This window comes from Halichondria panicea, chromosome 2, assembly GCF_963675165.1.
Source record: "Halichondria panicea chromosome 2, odHalPani1.1, whole genome shotgun sequence".
Taxonomy (NCBI): Eukaryota; Metazoa; Porifera; class Demospongiae; order Suberitida; family Halichondriidae; genus Halichondria; species Halichondria panicea.
The window spans coordinates 8,612,847-8,634,143 of record NC_087378.1 but is presented as its reverse complement, the minus strand read 5'-3'; the positions used below and the strand labels follow the sequence as shown (position 1 = coordinate 8,634,143).

Here is a 21,297-nt window from a genome sequence, read left to right as displayed (position 1 = left end):
AGAATCTTCCACAAAATGAGCCTTGGACCATTTTAAAACCTGTACGGTTACAAAGAAGAAACTCCAGCAGTGGTGAACATTCCTGCATGGCTGGACTTACTTTGATACTTGTTATTTCTCATGCGTATTAAATTTTAATCTGTCAAATGCCAGAGGGCGTTTTTTGCATTATGACTTTGCGGTTAGTGCATTATGGTGCATATTGCACTTGGCAACATCGTAGCAACGGGATATAAATACAGTTGTATTAACGGCACAGTTACCTTAACTTGTACACTAGTCTAGCTGTTAGAGCTAGTTTACAACACTTACAATGAGGTCATTCTCCTGTTCTTTGATATCATCCTCAAGCTGCTTCATTCTCGTAGCACTGTTCCCAATCATCGACCTGTACAGTAAGTACACAATTATTATGACATACAGAGCAGGCTAGTGGCGGTCAACTGAACGTCCACAGTATGAGCATACAAAACTGCACATTCTGGAATAGTCATATGTACATGTAGGTATCAACAAGTTATGCATATCACATGTAATACTAAAATAGCAGACGAGATACACAAAATGCATGTTATTATTATACCCTTAACCTTAGCAGTGTACACAGTATTATTATACCCTTAACCTTAGCAGTGTACACAGTGGGACCATAGGCTCTGTACACACACATTTTCAGGCGAGGTGAAGGTGTATAATGCAGTAAAAACAGTTAAGAACAAGTGTTGCAGGCGTGCTCTTGCTAATGCCTCTCGTCATGTTTGTGCTTTTGCTCAAAAGTATTAGAGTGTTATAGAAGTATAGGATAGACTACACCTAAGAGTAGAATATGCGTCTATGTAACCTCCGCGGTTGCGGTTAGCCCGAGGCGCAAAGTCGAGGGAAGCTAACCGTAACCATGGCGGTTACTAAGACGCATATTCTACAAGTGGGTGTGGTCTATCTAACTTGGACTTCATTGCGCATGCGCGAGGCGTGGTTATAAAAAGCCAGGTTTGGAGCTGGAGAGCTGTGAAACGCTTCTTGAAGATACTGGAAAGAACAGACAAGTAAAAAGAACCTAGAACTATGCTAGAACTGACTGCAACACTACAAGAAGAAGAATGAAGCTCTGCGGTGGAGTGGAGGGGGGTATAGAGCAGACTGGACCGGCATGGAACCTTAAAAAACTCAATAGAAAGTGTCAAGCGACTGCTAAAGTGTTTTTGATGCTTCCTGGCCCCCCTTGCCCATGCCCAACTGGAAAAAGCAATACAAAGCAACAGTGGACATGGAAAAAATGGATATTGACTGAACAAACTATTGCATTCTGTGTTTTTTATAATGTTTTTGTCATCTTCTTGTCACTTTCACTAAAAATTTCATTCCAACTTTTGAGAACTTCCTGCAAATTATTTGCCACTTCCTGTAGAATATGCGTCCATTTCCTGTAGAATATGTGTCCACTTCCTGTAGAATAAGTACCTTCTTGTAGATTATGCTTCCATGTAATCTACTGTTTTTAGCCAATCAGATCAATTACAGATGATGTAATGTAGTCTAAGAGGTAAATAATAATGTGATTGTTTCACAAAAAAGAGGTGTCCACAGTTAATGGTGTATACTGATCGTCTTAAATGGCCTGTAGCCAAACAGTGGGAGCAAACCTTTGTCGAAGGCATATAGTCAGTAGTCTGTGAGATAAGTACAATTCAATCACAGAATTAAATCAACGATACTGAAGCAACTGCATGTTATTGAAATGGCCTGTAGCCAAATAGTGGGAGCAAACCTTTGTCAAAGGCACCGAGTACTGTCTAGCACAGACAATATAATAATAGTATATAAACAAGCAGAAAGTAATACTGAGAAGAAAAGACTTGTGTAAATGTATCTATTGTTACCAGAATTGTGTACATGAATCTATTGTCTATAATTTTTTTACGGTATCATTTGTTTTGTGGCTTACCGGTATACCAGGACCTCAAGAAAAAGAAGTAAGTTGATTCTGCCACTGGATTCTCTAACATGGGCATGTGACTGTCGCTCTAAACACTTACTTGTCCGCTGAAATTCTTGAGTGCAGAAACTTGTTTATACACACTGTTACATGTACGTGTAGCAGTCATTGTAATAGATTACATCACCCAGGTTTAGATTGGTCAGTGTGCAAATTCCAAGCTTGTGACAGATACAGGAAGTCACGTTACTCTCCGCATACATTTGATGTACAGTATGCCTACGTTCGATACTCTCTCTCTATCATAAACTCTTGGTATGATTATGCAATATACATAGCACCTCAGGTGCTGATGCCTCGGTGGAGATGCCAAAGCTACATACAACATAAAGCTAAGCTTTTTTAAATTTATATACATGACAAACATGTTTGCATTATTAATTTTGCTGCGCATGCAAACTCAAAGAATGGGTAATGATCAACCAATTGACACTCCGTAAACAAGGTTGGCTACGTGCTCTTCTGAAAAGGCTGCAATGACATTCCAAGTAAGCAAAACTATAACTCGAGAACGAAGCATTATTTTGTAAATCCACGAATTAAGTCGAAGACAAAGGATACTTACTTGTGACTTGTTGGCTGAGCTCATCTGAACCAAATGTTTGTCAGTAGTGTGTGTGTGTGTACAGGCACGCGCCTTCTCAAATCTGCTTCCAGCGAATTTAATTACCTCCAACACCCTCGCTAAAATTCCTAGTGGTTAAAGGTAAGAAACAAAGAGCAGACGATTGGAATGCAACTAAAGTTATCTGGAATCCTTTTAATTGACCCTGACTATCTTCCTGTGCACAGTGCACGGTGTGTGTGTACATGTGTGTGTATGTGTGTGTGGGGGGGGGGCTAAGAGTAGTGACTAAACTTTGTATTTGTGTGGCGACAAGCTAAAAATAGTGGCGCTAATTTTGTGGGGCTACTCAAAAGAGTAGTGGGGCTAAACTTCGTGTTTGTGTGGCGACAAGCTGATGCTGATTGTGTGTGCAAAATTAAAAGAGTGGCCTAAATTTGTGTTTTGTTTGTATAAAACAAAATGGATGAAGTGGTTGGTGAAGTTTCGTCTGGTAATATCAGAGTGCCTTGACACTTTGAACAGAGGACTAGACTTTCTGTCATTGAATTATTAAAGTCAGTAATAACCAGTAGACACACTCAATTTTCCTGTATTTGCCATGCAGTCACGTGCACTCTCCAAAACTGGAGGCAAAATTAGCGCCACTCTTTTAGCTTGTCGCCACACAAATAGCGCCACTAATTTTGGAACAAATAGTAGGGAGCACATCATGCCAATACTAATACTGTTGTATTTATAACTGCAATGTGGGACATAATGGCCACAAGCATAATAGGGTGAATTTGGGGCAGTGCTCAAAAGCATAATAGGGGTATTTCTACCTACTCAGTATTGGCCACTTCGAGGTTTTACAGCTAGGAAATCTAGGCACCGCGGGAGAATTATAATATGCACATCATAATAATTAGGATGTGCTTTCTTAAGGAGTAACATGTACATGTAGGTGGTAAGGAGGGCTTCACTAAACCCGGGTTTGTAATTGCATACCTTGCACGTAGGCGTCCCAATATCGTCTCCTGCATAATCGAGTGATCCCTGTGGCTAGCCGTCAGTCGTGTGTCTAAGGTGGGTGCCTTCACCAGGAGCTGGGGGGGGGGGGGTCGTGATAATTATGTATAAACATCAGTACAGTTGTCACAACTGAACATTGTACGTATTTTAAGGAGTACTAGAGTCGGCTATGTAACTAATATTGTGGTACATGTAATACAAATTCAATGATATTGAAGCCTGTGTGTGTGTGTGTGTGTGTGTGGGGGGGGGGCTATTTACGATTGCTATGTCGCACTCGATAATGGCCAGCGTGTGTACATGTACCACGGCAACGACTAGGAACTGCTACTTTGTTTGTTGAGGGGGCAGGGAAGTAACAATTAGGATGTGGAAATGCGTAATGTTTTGTCAGTTGGCAACATCTTTGACACATTGGTTAAAGCGCACTCAAAGTAGGGAATGAAATGCCACATTCAAACAATTAACAGCAGACTGCAATGCGATCACCCACTCACTTGTTAATGTGCTGGCTGCACTTTCCTGGTCCTGTGTGACCGCCCTCCAGGTCTCCTGACAATAGAGCCTCACACCCTCAGCCACATAGTACATGTACATGTACCTGAGGGAGGGTTAGGAACACCTAAAAAAAGAGGAGTGCACAACAGTCACACTAAGACAAAACAGCCGGTAAAGATCCACTAGATAATAAATATTAAGTGAGATATACAATCTTCATTATTTGACGGACATAATCTAATAGGCATCACTTTTTCAGGCTTTTTCAGGCTCTGAAAGTTATTTGGAAATACAGAATGTACAGGAAGGGGTTGGTAGAATATTGCTGGTATAATAGACATATCACTTCTACTTGTCGACAAGCTTTAGAAATACATAATGTACAGGTAGGGGTGGTAGATTATTGCTTGTATTATAATAGGCACCACTTTCAAAATGTGTAACCTCCCTAAAGACGCGAGTACCATTGGTACAAGCAAAAAGTATCTTCGAGGCACTAAATTTACGCGGTTTACCTTTAAAAATTAGTGCCTCGAAATTTCGAGTGTGGAACATTTCGTGCAATTGGAAAATTTTCGAGGGGCTTAATTTTTGTGGATTTTGTGGGTTAGCAATCCTACACGAAAATTAAGGATAAGAACATAGCCTAGCCGACTGTAATCAAGTCCCACATCGACCAGGCTGGTATACTAGGCAATAAGCTATATAAGCACAAAATATAGTGCCTCGAAAATTTCGCGCAATATGGTAGTATAACCGTACGTGTCTTTAATTTCGCGTTTTTCGTGGGTGGCTGCAGAACACGAATTAAAACCCCTTGGAAGGCTTCGTATACACATGCGAGATAGTGCCACACCCTAACTCCACGAAATTTACTACCAGCGAAATTTTCCAACTGCACGAAATGTTCCACACTCGAAATTTTCCACCCATACGGTATACATAATTAATGTGATCTTGTGATAGGAACATTTCTAAGAAAATTTGCTGATACCATCGTGGAGATAAAAAATGCTCCTCTGATCTGGCAACAACATTCCATCTATGCATGATTTTGTATAAAAGCTTACTTATATTATTATCGAGCAAATTGGTTTTACATCATGTAGATGTGGCCCAGAAGGTCTAGTTACTTACCTTATATAGCTTATTGCCTAGTATACCAGCCTGGTCGATCTGGGACTTGATTACAGTCGGCTAGGCTATGTTCTTTAGCAAGCCTTTTTTCAAAATTAACCTCTGACCCCCAACAATTCAAAATTAACCTCTGACCCCCCACTGTCCACCTAGCCCTATAGCCTCGATTCAAGGGCATGTCAGATCACGTGCAGGGGAGTGGTTGGGACTGATCCACCTGTCTGTATCTACTTTCTTACACGTGCAACCAACGTACTACCACTGACCAGTTCTACCGTCTCAACCCAACCTGCACTACCATCTCAACCCTACAATGGCCAACGTAACTCCCCCAAAGAAGATGAAGAAACGTTCTTCTTTGAAGTTAGCAAAGAGGGCCATGGAGTGGGAGAGAATACTTTTCATTCGGAAATGGAAAAATATTATCTGGTAAGCTATAGTACACCTAAACACTAGCCCCCGGCCAGAGGAGGTACGCCAATGTCAAAAGGTCACTAATTAAAACATCACGTGGGCTTATGTTTTGGGTTCTTGGTATAACTATTCCTTGCATTACATCATACTAGACTCATAAGCCTAGTGTTTAGATAATGTAGGTAACACGGGTAATGTAGGTAATACTGGTAATGTAGGTAATACTGGTAATGTAGGTAATGCTGGTAATGTAGGTAACACGGGTAATGCTGGTAATGTAGGTAACACGGGTGTTCACGCTCATGTACCTTACTTTAAATTAACATTTATTAGAACCTTATTAACACCTTATGTTATGTAATATTTACTACTACCTTAACCATGATTTGATGTTTGATGTTGATATCATACTCTTTTCTAACAATCCTCATTGTTAGTGCTCCACTTCCTCCCTTTGTTGTTGTGCGAGCCTCTGGGGCCCTGCTCCACGTATTTAAGGTTTTGTTTACCTTTTTTTGCCTCACTTCACTTTAACTTCGTTTTACTCTCACCTTACCTGTATTGTCAGTTGATATTTTGCTCCTCGATCTAAGAATTTGGTTAAGCTACACTGTGAAGTCAATTTGTCTATAACTAGTTGTTATTGCCTATAGCTAGGAGCCTGTCTCTAGCTAATTTGTCTAGCCTGTCTAGAATCCCTCTACACCAAGATAAGAGCTCAACATTATTTGGTCCTTCGAACCGGATAACTACTCCACGGATCAATTGTTGACAACTGGCTCCTTTCTTGCGTTCACACCGAAACCCGAATACAGTCCACTCAATCGCCTGCACAAAGGTGCACGAACGAATCTCGCAACGTTGCACAAAGGTGCTCACTGGCCGATTCCCTACCGCAGAGGCACGATACCTCTCGATTGCACAAAGGTGCGCAATTGTTGTATATTCCGCACAAGGGTGCGCGCTCATCGACTCTACTGAACAAAGGTGCAAGTATCGTTGTATCTGCACAAAGGTGCACAATTATCGACACGACACTTTTGCAAATTGAACACTTTACCACGAAATAGTTGTGGTCAAATTTGACTTTGATTAACTATGTCTCAATTACCAGCTCTCAAGAGAAGAAGAGGTGCAATTAAGGCCAGCATCACAAAACTAGCTACCAAGGTGGCTGAGCTGGAAGACAAAGAACCCAACCCAACAATCGTAACTCATGCACAACACCTCTCTAAACGTCTTGAGAATCTGGACAGTGACTACAAGACCCGTCACTTCGCAATCCTCGATGTCATTGAAGATGAAGGTCAGCTTACAACAGAGCAAGAAACACAACAGAGCAAGAAACCCTTGACCAACATGATGATGATGTAGCTGATCTCAGTCTTAGAATCCAAACAGTAATGGATCTGGCTAGATCCACCACTCCAACTCTCTCTCCATCTACCCCTGCTGTTGATACTCATTCTCTCCCAAATCGCGGCATCCTCGAGCGACGCTCGACACAATTCCAAGCAAGGCTTATTTCAATTAACGAAAAGATTGATGATCTCAAAGATGATGGTAGCGAGATTCACCTCATCTCACTGTACCAAGAACACCTGGCTGACCTAAAGAAAGAACTCTCTGAACTCAGGAACGAGATTCTCGCTATAACTGCTGACACTTCAGATCCACTCATGAGCAACACACAGAAGCAGGAAGACAACATATTTGGTATGGCAGTCAAAGTTAAGAAACTACTCTTTTCAATCTCAAGCTCAAAGGAACACTCCGCCTCCATCCCAGAAACCCACAGTGTTAAACTACCAAAAATCAATATTCCTACATTCGATGGCGAAATGCTACATTGGCAAACCTTTTGGGAGCAATTTGGCATTGCAGTTGATGAACAACCTCACATCTCCGATACCGAGAAACTAGTATACCTCCGTCACTCTCTAAAGGACGGTTCAGCCAAGCATGTAATTGAAGGTCTATCGCACTCAGGCAATCAGTACAAAGAAGCTATTGACACTCAAAGCTCGATATGATCGACCACGTATCATACACCAAACTCACGTCAGGAAAATATATGATGTACCAAGCTTAAAGGATGGATCAGGCAAAGAACTCAGACGTTTCCATGACACTGTTCAACAGCATCTGCGAGCACTCAAAGCTATGGACGAAGAACCCACTGGCTCCTTCATCACTGCCCTGTTGGAATTGAAACTTGACAAGGACACTATGTTTGAATGGCAAAAGGCTAGCCAAGACTCCAAGAAAACACCTCACTACGATGATTTGCTTAAGTTTCTTGACCTTCGTGCCCAAACCTCAGAAACCTGCTCAAGTGAACCTAGAAGACATCATCACCAGATACGGAAACCATTTCCCAAATCAGCAGCCTCCTTTGTGGCGAATTCACAATCGCCAGATGCACCTAATTGTTCGATATGTAAGACTCAGAAACATCCCTTGTATGCTTGTCCGCAGTTCAAGTTGCTCCCTCACGACAAGATGTTGTCCACTGTCCGCTCAAGCAATGTATGTCTCAATTGTCTCAAACCAGGTCACTTCTCAAAGAATTGTGGAAGCAACAATCGTTGCAAGAAATGCCAGAAGCCACATCACACGTTGCTTCACCGTGAGTCTGCCGAAAACAAAGAACAGTCAGAGCCTCCCTCTACCGAATCTTCTGCTCTAGCAGTAGCACCAATGGTCTCAAGTTATGCTCAGTCTGGCTCTGGAACTACACTACTCATGACTTGTCAAATGTTTGTCAACGCGGTCTACTTGACTCAGGCTCTTCTACTTCATTCATATCCGAGCGATTGGCTCAATCTCTCTAACTACCATTGTCAACTCATAACATTTGCATCTCTGGCATCACTGGTATGTCTCGCGGATCTCCCTTGCAATCAGTTGCCACGTTCTCAATCTCAACTCTGTGTCCACCCGTTGAAAGGCTTCAAATGTCTGCAATTGTTGTCCCACGTGTCACTTGTGATCTACCCACTCAACCTGTTCACTTAAATGCCAAATGGAGTCACCTCAACAATCTACACCTTGCAGATCCCGACTTCGGCCAACCTAACAAAATTGACATACTCCTGGGAGTAGACGTCTACGCTGATGTGCTGTTGCAAGGCCGGCGGAATGGACCCCCTGGTACACCTACTGCCTTTGAAACTAAGTTTGGATGGGTACTCACTGGCAAAACAGACAATCTCAAGGTCCCCTCAAATGTTGCAGCTAACTATGCAATCACACTCTCTGGTGACGACATTCTCCGCAAGTTCTGGGAAATTGAAGAATGCCCAAGAGATGTCTCAAATCACTCACCAGAAGAACGCTCTGTTGTTCGTCATTTTGCTGAAACCCACAAGAAAAGTGAAGATGGTAGATTTGTCGTACCACTTCCAAAAAACCCTCGGACAAAACCTCTTGGAGAGTCAAGATCATCTGCTGTACGCCGATTCCTCTCTCTCGAGCGATCTCTCCACTCAAAGGATCAATTTGATGAATTTGCTACTGTCATGAACGAATACATGGATCTCAAACACGCTGAATGTGTACCAGAAGCAGACATGCACAAACCCTCTCAAGAAACGTTCTATTTGCCCATGCATGCTGTGAGAAAAGAAGAAAGTACGACAACGAAACTCCGAGTCGTATTTGACGCCTCTGCCAAATCCAGCAATGGTATCTCACTCAATGACAGCCTGCTTGTCGGACCTACCATTCACCTCCCTCTTATTGATGTTCTCCTTCGATTCCGTACACATCGAATTGCTCTCACCACAGACGTTAGCAAAATGTATCGGGCTGTCGAACTAACCACTGCCGATCGCGATCTCCATCGCTTTGTGTGGCGGAACAACCCAAAGGACCCTCTGCTTGACTTCAGGATGACTCGCATCACCTTCGGAGTATCTGCTTCCTCATTTGCAGCTAACATGGCTGTTAAGCAAAATGCTATCGACCACGCTATGGAATACGCACTTGCAGCCAAGAGCGTGGACACTTCATTCTATGTTGATGATGGACTCACAGGAGCTGATACTGTTCAAGAAGCTATTGAGCTTCAACGGCAACTCCAGGACTTATTCTCTGCAGGAGGATTTCTCCTAAGAAAGTGGAACTCTAGCGATCTACGAGCTATCCAGCACTTGCCGGCAAACCTCAAAGACCCCAAGTCTATTCAAGAAATGCCCTCGACGGAAGAATACACAAAGACACTTGGAATTCAATGGAATGCTCCCAAGGATTGTTTCAAACTGTCTGTACCTTCTCCCACATCACTGGAAACTCTGACAAAACGTGGTCTTGTCTCAGATGTTGCCAAGACTTTTGATGCCCTAGGTTGGTTTTCTCCCTCTACTATCAAGGCCAAGATTCTCATGCAGCAGCTATGGGAGCTAAAGGTTGACTGGGATGACTCTGTGCCTGAACATGTCCATGACGCCTGGCTACAATGGAGAACAGAACTGCACCTACTCTCACAGATACCCATTCCCCGATGCTACTTTGACAAGAAGTCCAAACCCTTCTCAACAGAAATCCATGGTTTCTCGGACGCTTCTGAACTTGCTTATGCAGCTGTAGTCTATCTACGCATCACAGACACCTCTAATCGTGTCCACATTGCTTTGGTGATGTCTAAGAGCAAGGTGGCACCCATCAAGCGGCTAACTATCCCTCGCCTAGAGCTCTGTGGAGCTCAACTACTGGCTCGACTAATCCATCATATCAGACAAGTACTCGATATTCCCCTCTCACTCACACATGCCTGGACCGACAGCACAATTGTACTAAATTGGCTGGATGGAAGTCCTAGACGCTACAAGACATATGTTGGAAACAGAATCTCAACCATAGTCGATCTCATCCCTCCTGACAAATGGAGACATGTTCGCTCAGCTGACAACCCAGCTGACTGTGCCTCAAGAGGACTCTACCCCTCAGAACTCCTTGACCACTCTCTCTGGTGGAATGGACCCACTTGGCTTAAAGAACCACCAACTAATTGGCCTGAAAGACTACCTCTCCCTCCAAACAAACCTGAAATTGATGAAAAAGAAGTATCACTACTTGTACTCACTCAAGATCTCACACCCATCATCCCTATGGATCGATTTTCAAGTTATGACTCCTTGAAACGTGTTACTGCTTGGACCATTTGTTTCAATCGAAATTCTCAAACCAAGAATATAGCAGAACGGATCAAGACTCATCTCACAACCACTGAATTGCAAGCAGCAGAAAATTACTGGATCAAGGTTATTCAAGCAACTCACTTCGCAGCTGACCTGGATTCACTGCAAAGAAAACAAACTCTCTCCAACTCTAGTTCACTAATGTCTCTGCAACCATTTATTGATGAATCTGATATTCTCAGAGTAGGTGGTAGAAAACAACTTTCTCAAACCTCCAACTATCAGTCTCGACACCCAGCCATTTTACATGGAAAACATCCTCTCACCCACTTGATGATACGACATGAACACCAGCGACTACTACATGCAGGTCCTACTCTACTTTCTGCCTCCCTATCCAGACGTTATCACATTGTTGGTGGACGTAAGGTAGTCAGATCAGTTGCTAGGAAATGCATTATTTGCCGCAGGTACACAGCAAGACCCAAACCTCAGATGCTTGGACAACTCCCTATCGAAAGGATCACACCTGGCTCAGTCTTTGACAAAGTCGGCGTTGACTATGCTGGCCCTTTGATGATCAAATATGGACACGTTCGTAAACCCACAGTAGTCAAAGCCTACATCTGTGTGTTTGTTTCTCTAACAGTGAAGGCAGTCCATCTTGAATTAGTAACTGACCTCACCTCAGACGCATTTATTGCGTGTCTGAAACGCTTCATCTCTCGACACGGCCTCCCCTCGCTCATTTGGAGTGATAACGGCACAAACTTCGTTGGAGCTGCTCGAGAACTCAAAGATCTCTACCAATTCCTACAAATGCAATCCACTCAAGAAAATGTCAGTCACTACCTCAGTGATAAGAAGATTAACTGGAAGTTCATTCCCCAGCACGCACCTCACTTAGGCGGCATCTGGGAAGCAGCAGTCAAATCTACGAAGACTCATTTGAGACGAATTCTAGGTGATGTAAAATTGACGTATGAAGAACTTTCCACCCTCTTGACCCAAATTGAAGCTTGCCTCAATAGTCGACCTCTCATTCCACTCCCTAATGATGATGATGGAATTGAAGCTCTCACACCTGGTCATTTCCTCATTGGGAAGCCACTGACAGCTCTCCCAGAAGTCACCCCCACAGGATGCACTTCCCTCCTCAAGCGTTGGCAGCTGTGCAAGTCTCTACTCAGACACTTCTGGAAGCGATGGTCCTTAGAATACATCTCCCAACTTGGACGCTTTAACAAATGGCGGCACCCCACTCGAAACATTCAACCTGGTGATTTAGTTGTAATCCATGAAGATTCTCTAATATCTACCAAATGGCCTCTCGCCTGCGTAATCGAAGTTCACCCAGGAAAAGACAATTTAGTACGCGTGGCAACGATTAGAACCACTAACGGAACCTATACTCGGCCAATAACCAAACTCGCAGTAATCCTGCCAAATGATGAACAATTTGATAATTGAACACTTTAAATCTCCTCACCTCTTTTGTTTTGTAAGACCATCCGGTCTTGGCCGGCGGTATGTTCACGCTCAATGTACCTTACTTTAAATTAACATTTATTAGAACCTTATTAACACCTTATGTTATGTAATATTTACTACTACCTTAACCATGATTTGATGTTTGATGTTGATATCATACTCTTTTCTAACAATCCTCATTGTTAGTGCTCCACTTCCTCCCTTTGTTGTTGTGCGAGCCTCTGGGGCCCTGCTCCACGTATTTAAGGTTTTGTTTACCTTTTTTTGCCTCACTTCACTTTAACTTCGTTTTACTCTCACCTTACCTGTATTGTCAGTTGATATTTTGCTCCTCGATCTAAGAATTTGGTTAAGCTACACTGTGAAGTCAATTTGTCTATAACTAGTTGTTATTGCCTATAGCTAGGAGCCTGTCTCTAGCTAATTTGTCTAGCCTGTCTAGAATCCCTCTACACCAAGATAAGAGCTCAACAACGGGTAATGTAGGTAATGCTGGTAATGTAGGTAATGCTGGTAATGTACGTTACATTACGTAATGTGCATAGGTAACATAGGTAAGGTAGGTAACGCTGGTAATGCTGGTAATGTAGGTAATACTGGTAATGCTGGTAATGTAGGTAACACTGGTAATGTAGGTAATGCTGGTAATGTAGGTAACACGGGTAATGTAGGTAATGCTGGTAATGTAGGTAACACGGGTAATGTACGTTACATTACGTAATGTGCATAGGTAACATAGGTAAGGTAGGTAACGCTGGTAATGCTGGTAATGTAGGTAATACTGGTAATGCTGGTAATGTAGGTAATACTGGTAATGCTGGTAATGCTGGTAATGTAGGTAACATGGGTAATGTAGGTAACACGGGTAATGTAGGTAATGCTGGTAATGTAGGTAATGCAGGTAACACGGGTTATGTAGGTAAGGTAGGTAACGCTGGTAATGCTGGTAATGTAGGTAACACGGGTAATGTAGGTAATGCTGGTAATGTAGGTAACACGGGTAATGTAGGTAATGCTGGTAATGTAGGTAAGGTAGGTAACGCTGGTAATGTAGGTAAGGTAGGTAACACGGGTAATGCTGGTAATGCTGGTAATGTAGGTAACACGGGTAATGTAGGTAATGCTGGTAATGTAGGTAAGGTAGGTAACGCTGGTAATGTAGGTAAGGTAGGTAACACGGGTAATGTAGGTAACACGGGTAATGCTGGTAATGTAGGTAACACGGGTAAGGTAGGTAATGTAGGTAACGCTGGTAATGTAGGTAATACTGGTAATGTAGGTAACACGGGTAATGTAGGTAATGCTGGTAATGTAGGTAAGGTAGGTAACGCTGGTAATGTAGGTAAGGTAGGTAACACGGGTAATGTAGGTAACGCTGGTAATGTAGGTAACACGGGTAATGTAGGTAATGCTGGTAAGGTAGGTAACGCTGGTAATGTAGGTAAGGTAGGTAACACGGGTAATGCTGGTAATGTAGGTAACACGGGTAATGTAGGTAACACGGGTAATGTAGGTAATGCTGGTAATGTGGTAATGTAGGTAACACGGGTAATGTAGGTAATGCTGGTAATGTAGGTAACACGGGTAATGTAGGTAATGTAGGTAACGCTGGTAAGGTAGGTAACACTGGTAACACGGGTAATGTAGGTAATGCTGGTAATGTAGGTAACACGGGTAATGTAGGTAATGCTGGTAAGGTAGGTAACACTGGTAATGTAGGTAATACTGGTAATGTAGGTAAGGTAGGTAATGCTGGTAATGTAGGTACCGTAGGTATATAATGTATTATAGGTAATACAGTTAATTAGATGCAGTAATGCATGTATATAGCTACGCATTATATAGGTAGGTATTTTGTAACAGTGGTAATAATTAGCGGTTGCAATAATGCAATAATGTGATGAACACAATTTGAAACTACACTCTCCTTATAGTGACAAAGAGCACCGACTTACTCGTTTTCGTTTATAAAGAGATCAAAGTAACTATAGTCGCCATCAAATTAATATACCGTATATCTTCTAATTTATCGGACAGGAAAAAATAATTATTTTGGAAATTGTCCGGGTATAATTGGAATAGAGCATGCGAAGTGTCCGGAATAATTAGAACAAGCAAGCAGCTGCATGCGAGCTAGCTAAGTTTAATAGAACAGGGTACGACTGAATAGTTGCACTAGCTATCTAAAACTAGCTACTCAAAGCTATCTAACTGCAGCACTCTAAGTCTTACTTGCCGTCTGTGAATGATAACTCAACTTTTCAAGGTATTGTCCGGATATTTAGAACAAATGTAATATTAAAGTACTGGAGTGTCCGTTGTATTAGAACAATGAAAATTGCCCAAAACAGTGTCCGGGTAATTAGAAGTGTCCGATAAATTAGAAGATATACGGTAACCATAGATTGAACTCTTCAATCTATGATGTAACCAGCATGTTTGCTGATTTCCCAGCAATTGCACACTAATTATAATGACTGTAACACTTACTTAATTACTAATTATAATGTGTTACCTGCATGTACATTACCCATGTTACCTACATTACCCGTGTTACCCGTGTTACCTACATTGCCAGTGTTACCTACATTACCTACATTACCTACATTGCCAGTGTTACCTACATTACCTACATTACCAGCATTACCAGCATTACCCGTGTTACCTACATTACCAGCGTTACCTACCTTACCTACATTACCAGCATTACCAGCATTACCCGTGTTACCTACATTACCAGTGTTACCTACATTACCCGTGTTACCTACATTACCTACATTACCAGTGTTACCTACATTACCAGCATTACCTACATTACCCGTGTTACCTACATTACCAGCATTACCTACATTGCCAGTGTTACCTACATTACCAGCATTACCTACATTACCAGTGTTACCAGCGTTACCTACCTTACCTACATTACCAGCATTACCTACCTTACCTATGTTACCTACATTACCTACATTACCCATGTTACCTACATTACCTATGTTACCTACATTACCTACATTACCCATGTTACCTACATTACCCATGTTACCTACCTTACCTACATTACCTACATTACCTACATTACTAGTGTTACCTACATTACCAGCATTACCCGTGTTACCTACATTACCAGTGTTACCTATATTACCTACATTACCCATGTTACCTAGTGCCTATGTTAATATACAGTATACATTACCTTATGATGTAATACACAGTGTAATAGTATGATGGAATAGTTATACCAAGAAGCATCCCATCTTGTCCTGGGTTCGTGACCTTTGCTTGGATTATAGCAGCTACCGTCTCTGTTGCTCTTGATCGTTTATTTTCTTGCTTGGAAAGCTTGCTATACCTCGTTCTATCCAGTGCAGCAAACCAGTACATCAAAATTTATACCCTAGCTACAGAAGGCTTATCTTGTGGTTTCGAAGAATGCAATCAAAGGTCAAAGGTTGCAATTAAATCTGAGATCTCACAAGCTGTTTCGTCTGGGGCGCGATAGCTCAACTGATTTCTGCTATGATTATGAAGAGGATGAAGCTAGTGGTGGTGTATAAACCCAGGGGCGCGAGGGTAAACTCAGTTTTACATGTAAAACATAGGGTAGTCTAGTATGATGTAATGCAAGGAATAGTTATACCAAGAAGCACCCACAAGATGATTAATGTTTCATTAAAAGTGACCCTGTTGGCTTACCTCCTCTGGCCCCCGGCTGTTGACTAGATGGGCGTGCCCGTCCCCAAAATAGGGGGATGGGTTGCAGCCCTATCTAGCATTCGTTCTACTGCATCCCCTAGTTGGGCGGAGTCCAACCAACTGCGTGGGGTTGGGCACCACTGCAATGTCAGTCCATTGGTACTTAGCTTTAGGGTGTGGCTAACAAAAATAATGGGCGGTAACCAGTTAGAATGCTCTGCAGAAGTCACTTTTGCTTGCCACTAGCTCTAACTGACCTGGTGTGTTCCTGGATCAAGCTGGCTTGTCTCTATTGTTGCATTTTGATTTGACTAAAGAGAATTATCAGTTACTGACTCGTTTATTAATAAGCCACGCCTTCAGCACTTGAACCCTGCAATCTGATTGGGCTGCAAAATTTCTGCAGTGGAACAAAACCTGACATTGCAGTGGTGCCCAACCCCACGCAGTTGGTTGGACTCCGCCCAACTACTGCATCCCCTACTAACTATATGAATATCATTAATATTAGCCACGCCTCTAACCACATAGCTTAGTTTGCTGCATAGAAGGGGGAGCAGCCAATAAATGCATTACATAAGCATGGTGCGATCTGGTTGGTGTTGCATGATTTTCTGCAGCGGCTGTAACGCGTCTCCCTTTTTGGAGGCGGGCCACGCCCATCTAGCTGTTGATCTACAGTACAGAACCAAAAGAGTGTTATCAAGAGTTTATGATAGAGAGAGAGTATTGAACGTAGGCATACTGTGTATCAGATGTATGCGGAGAGTAACGTGACTTCCTGTATCTGTCACAAGCTTGGAATTTGCACACTGACCAATCCAAGCGTGGGTGATGTAATCTATCAACCCATCCAAGTGAGGGTGATGTAATCTACTTTCTTGATAGATGACATCACCCACACTTGGATTGGTCAGTGTGCAAATTCCAAGCTTGTGACAGATATTACTCTCCGCATACATCTGATGTACAGCATGCCTACGTTCGATACTCTCTATCATAAACTCTTGGTGTTATACAATGCTGGCTAAGCATGCTAGATGGCCCCAGCCATAAATTGGGGAGGACAGGTTTCAGCCCTATCAAGGGTGAAAGTTGAAGGCACTGTATAAGCAGTGTACATAGTGGGACTGTACACACACTTAGGTCAATTTGAGTAGCTTTTCTGCTTCTTGCAATGCTTAAACATTTTTTTCATGTGAGGTGAAGGTAGAGAACTAGACTAACAAAAAACCACCAAATTGAATCATTCTGCCAAATTTGTTTCAGGACCTCCCAAAATTTCGGCGGCCTATGTTCGTTGTCATTTCCTCCCCTCAGCTAAAAATCCTGTATGAGACCCTCTAGTGAGAGGGGCTGAGATCGAGGCTAGGCTGCTGCATGAAACAGCTTAAGTACAGCTTTGAAGCTCTTTTCTCACTCTTGTAGCTACCAGGAGCACATTACAGCAGGAGCGTCTAACTCTGCATGGGTTCGGAAATCGCATCTTCCTACTTTCCTAAATGCCGCATTGCCTTATAAATGAAAGCACCGCAGGTGCTGATGCCTCGCTGGAGATGCCAAAGCTATAAAGATACTAATTGCTAGCTTTTATACACACACTATAATTATCATGATGATACAATAATTGCTGCGTGCGAGAAACTCAAAGAGTGGGTAAGGATCGACGATTATTAACGATCAATGGCAAACGTTCAAGTCTAATTAAATGGCTGCAAGTCAGCAGAGCCTTGCAGCTCTCTTCTCACTCTTGCAGCTACCAATAGCTAGCGGTTCTAGTGCAGAGCTAACTACTAAGTAGAGTAGCAACACTCGGTGAACAAGTTTTGCTACGGACTCTTCTGAAAAGGCATTCCAAGTAAGCAAAACTATGCATAACTCGAGAACGAAGCTTTATTTTGCAAATCCACGAATTAAAATCCAAGGAAACATGACTAGAAGCCTATAGAAACTCTTACTTACACTTCATTGATCTTTGTGCAGCTGTAGCAGTCTACACAGACACACACCGTATACCTCGCTTGCTCATGCGCACCGAGGCATAATTACAGACCGCGGTCAGCCTGTGAATATTATGGTGTATGTAGTGCAGCGGCAGGAGAGTTAGGTACAGAATGTTCTGAAATAGGACTTAGACTAACACATTGAACCAGCAATTAAGCTGGCTAGTAATAACGAATGTCCTCGGTTTTTTAATTTGTCATCATATTCTGTATACAGCCATATGCTGCCCCAGATGCTGCCTCAGGGTGAACAGGTTAGTTTAAATGCTTCATAAAATTGCTGGGTCATTCATTCTTTATCCTTTTCTCTTGTTATAGTCTCACGATCCATCATCATCGCCTTACTGGCTGGCAATCCCACAGGAGCAGTGGGCACCCCCTCCTCCTGCTAGCAGTCTCGTTGCTATAGACTGCAAATTCCAGCAAGTCTGGCAGGAGGGGAGGTGTAAAACTGTCCTTGCGTCTGTGTGTGTGGTAAGTTGATTGTCATATGCACTTGTACTCCATGTCACCCACTTGCATTGTAGTCAATCCTCCATTATTAATTACGTACTAGCAGGGTTTCATCTAATGGGGGGGCTGGGGTGAACCTCCCCCCCCCCCAAAAATGTTGTAGAATAATGACATCATACATTAGTACTGTCTATAATGTGCAATATGAACTAGATTTACTGAGATGCATTTTCATGTAATAGGGGGTGTGGTCAGTGGCGTGTTTACGTCACGCCCAAACCTCCCTCCCCCCAAATATTTAATCCTAGATGAAACCCTGACTAGGTATAGTTAATTAAGGGGTAGCAAGCTAACTACCTCGGTTGCGCATGCGCAGCTTGGTATGTGTTAGGAAGAGAGGGCCTGGTATCGACTCTTTGCGCGTGCGCTAACCATTAGCCAGATACCGGCTAACGCATGATAACAACGTATAATTATGTTCAGTAAAACAACAAACGGGAAGGAAGTAGATAGAAAGTTCGATTGAAGGTTTCTAGCCCATCTCAGAAAGAGCTGATAGCTACTCGTAGCCTGCTATGCCGTGTGGATGACAATCGTCTGAACGGAGTGAAGCTGACAATAGCCTAATGGACAGGCCACGTCCATCTAATATTAACTTCGAAAGTCTACTCTATCAGGAAGAAAGTAGCTCTGTGTATGACTTTGTCAAGTCAGTATTTACAGGAACAAATATCCAATAATGTTGCGGGTCTCTCACTCAAACAGGGGGGTTGGGGCGGCGTCTATATATAAATTTATAATTTCTCAAACAGGAAAATGACCAGTTCTGGAATACACGCAACCGTTTACCGTATAGCTGGTTATTTTCGAGGATTGGCCCAGAAACAGGATTGGCCCAGAAACACAAACATTTAGTGCCTCGAAAATTGGTTTACATCCGGTATTGAGCCTTTCTACTATAGGGGTGTGGTCAATTGAACATCTATCCTCGAAAATAAATCCTCGAAATGCCAATCTGCGAACATTTAGTGCCTCGAAAATAACCTGCTATACGGTGGAAACTTTGATTGAAGGTTCTAGCCCATCTGATAGCTACTAGAAAGATCAGTGCTCCTCGTATGAGCCTAGAGTTGTGATGGCGATTATCTCTCCTCTCTTCATTTCTAATACCATACAGCGCGAAATTTTCAACGCACTTATATTCCGTGGATTGGCCTCTAAAAGTATTTCGTTGCACAAGTTTGCAGAATGACTGCTTACTCCTTTACGTCATACATGACTTGTAACAGGTAATTCTACTTCGTGGACTTAATTTTCGGCTAACCCACGAAATCCGCGAAATTTTCGTGCTATACGGTAGTTTAATCAACCACGTTGGTAACCATAAGTACTAAAAACTTTACTACTGTAGCAGTTAATTTTCGTTGGGTAAAGAATTCGAAAAAATTTAACGTGAACGGTGCATGGTTGGTTACCAGGCCTTCCTCTAGTGAGAGGGACTGCGATCGAGGCTAGTGAGAATGTAGCTGCACTTGAATATGTATGTGTAGCCTAAAAGTATTCCTTCCGTTTGTGTCTCTATGAGCACACTAGCTGGTGCAAGAGACCTTACAGTTAACGAACACACCAACAAAACAATGGGCAACTTCATTGTTCTTAAACATTTCTTTTGAGCGTTAATACAGTGAGTGAAGACGATTATGAGAATGCAATGTGACTGTGTGTGTTTATTTCCTGCAGTGTCCCGTGGTGATGTGAGCGGGGTTATATGGCTACTGGCGATACCTCGAGAAAAAAAAAAGCGAGATGAAGGCCGTACCTCAAAGGTGTCTTGGAAACCGGCCGAATGAACGTCTTTTGAAAAGGGGAAAACAAAACATACACTAATTCTATACATTAATTACAAACGTTCTTGAAAACAAACACTAATTGATTGTATTTCTGCGTTGTTCGTTGTTATTGATGCTCACTTATCACTCCCACTCAGTAGCTTGTCACTAGCTCTCGCTTGTTGTTTTGCAATTATGTTGTCAATTATATAATGGGCATGCACATAACTTACAAAATGAGTGCAAGCGTGCGCTATAGCTTGCTAATGCCTCTCAACACTATAGTAGAGGTAAATAAATAATTTGCATTTCAAATTGAGTTTTTCATTATAAATGGGTTGTTTTTACAATAGGATACCAATCATGTATGTTAACAACTGTGGACCATCTGCCTTATAATTATGGTCAGATGGTTTCGGCCTTATTGGGCCTCATCAGCACAGTGCAGTTGCATGGTATGATTATGCAATAGTTAGATACTGTTTAGGAAGTTTCTGCATGATTTAGAAGCCCAAAGGGCTGGTTGTAGTATCTCGAACGCAGCGCCCTGAGGACTTCTAAATCACGTGGAAACTTCCTAAACAGTGTCTAAGCATTTTAGATCATAGCAACCATGAGTATTTAGCCAATCAGATTTGAATGTTCTTATCTCTACATGATTTTCTAAGTGAAGTATATACATGATTTTCTAAGTAAGTATATACATGATTTTCTAAGTTGGATAGAACACTTAATTCCTTTAGCCAATCAAATTGCAGTATTTATGGCAAACATGATGGTGATGTGAGCGGGGTTATATGGCTACTGGCGATACCTCGAAAAAAAAAAGCGAGATGAAGGCCGTACCTCAAAGGTGTCTTGGAAACCGGCCGAATGAACGTCTTTTGAAAAGGGGAAAACAAAACATACACTAATTCTATACATTAATTACAAACGTTCTTGAAAACAAACACTAATTGATTGTATTTCTGCGTTGTTATTGATGCTCACTTATCACTCCCACTCAGTAGCTTGTCACTAGCTAGCTCTCGCTTGTTGTTTTGCAATTATGTTATCAAATTAT

The 21,297-nt window shown here is 42.3% G+C and overlaps 2 protein-coding genes and 2 long non-coding RNA genes across 4 annotated transcripts; 2 read left to right on the top strand and 2 right to left on the bottom strand.

The window, feature by feature from the left end:
- Positions 1-403: 403 nt before the first annotated feature.
- Positions 404-5,315, bottom strand: LOC135331574 (uncharacterized). The gene is made up of 5 exons (XR_010393040.1): positions 5,211-5,315; positions 4,073-4,197; positions 3,552-3,649; positions 1,946-2,689; positions 404-1,446 (listed from the first exon to the last, which is right to left on the bottom strand). It is a non-coding gene; the product is annotated as an uncharacterized LOC135331574 (long non-coding RNA).
- Positions 5,316-5,404: 89 nt separating this feature from the next.
- LOC135331573 (uncharacterized) lies at positions 5,405-20,216 on the top strand. The gene is made up of 4 exons (XR_010393039.1): positions 5,405-5,639; positions 18,170-18,206; positions 18,271-18,426; positions 20,146-20,216. It is a non-coding gene; the product is annotated as an uncharacterized LOC135331573 (long non-coding RNA).
- Positions 8,580-18,161, top strand: LOC135331570 (uncharacterized). The gene has a single exon (XM_064526785.1). The coding sequence runs from the start codon at positions 8,582-8,584 to the stop codon at positions 12,233-12,235; it is 3,654 nt and encodes a 1,217-aa protein (XP_064382855.1). The 5' UTR covers positions 8,580-8,581; the 3' UTR covers positions 12,236-18,161.
- On the bottom strand, positions 12,965-15,411 carry LOC135332003 (uncharacterized). The gene is made up of 2 exons (XM_064527308.1): positions 15,403-15,411; positions 12,965-14,008 (listed from the first exon to the last, which is right to left on the bottom strand). The coding sequence occupies exons 1-2, from the start codon at positions 15,409-15,411 to the stop codon at positions 12,965-12,967; spliced, it is 1,053 nt and encodes a 350-aa protein (XP_064383378.1).
- Positions 20,217-21,297: the final 1,081 nt, after the last annotated feature.

Bases quoted from the DNA above. Each gene is read 5' to 3' on its own strand.
- LOC135331570 (XM_064526785.1), top strand. From the start codon at position 8,582: ATGTCTGCAATTGTTGTCCCACGTGTCACTTGTGATCTACCCACTCAA.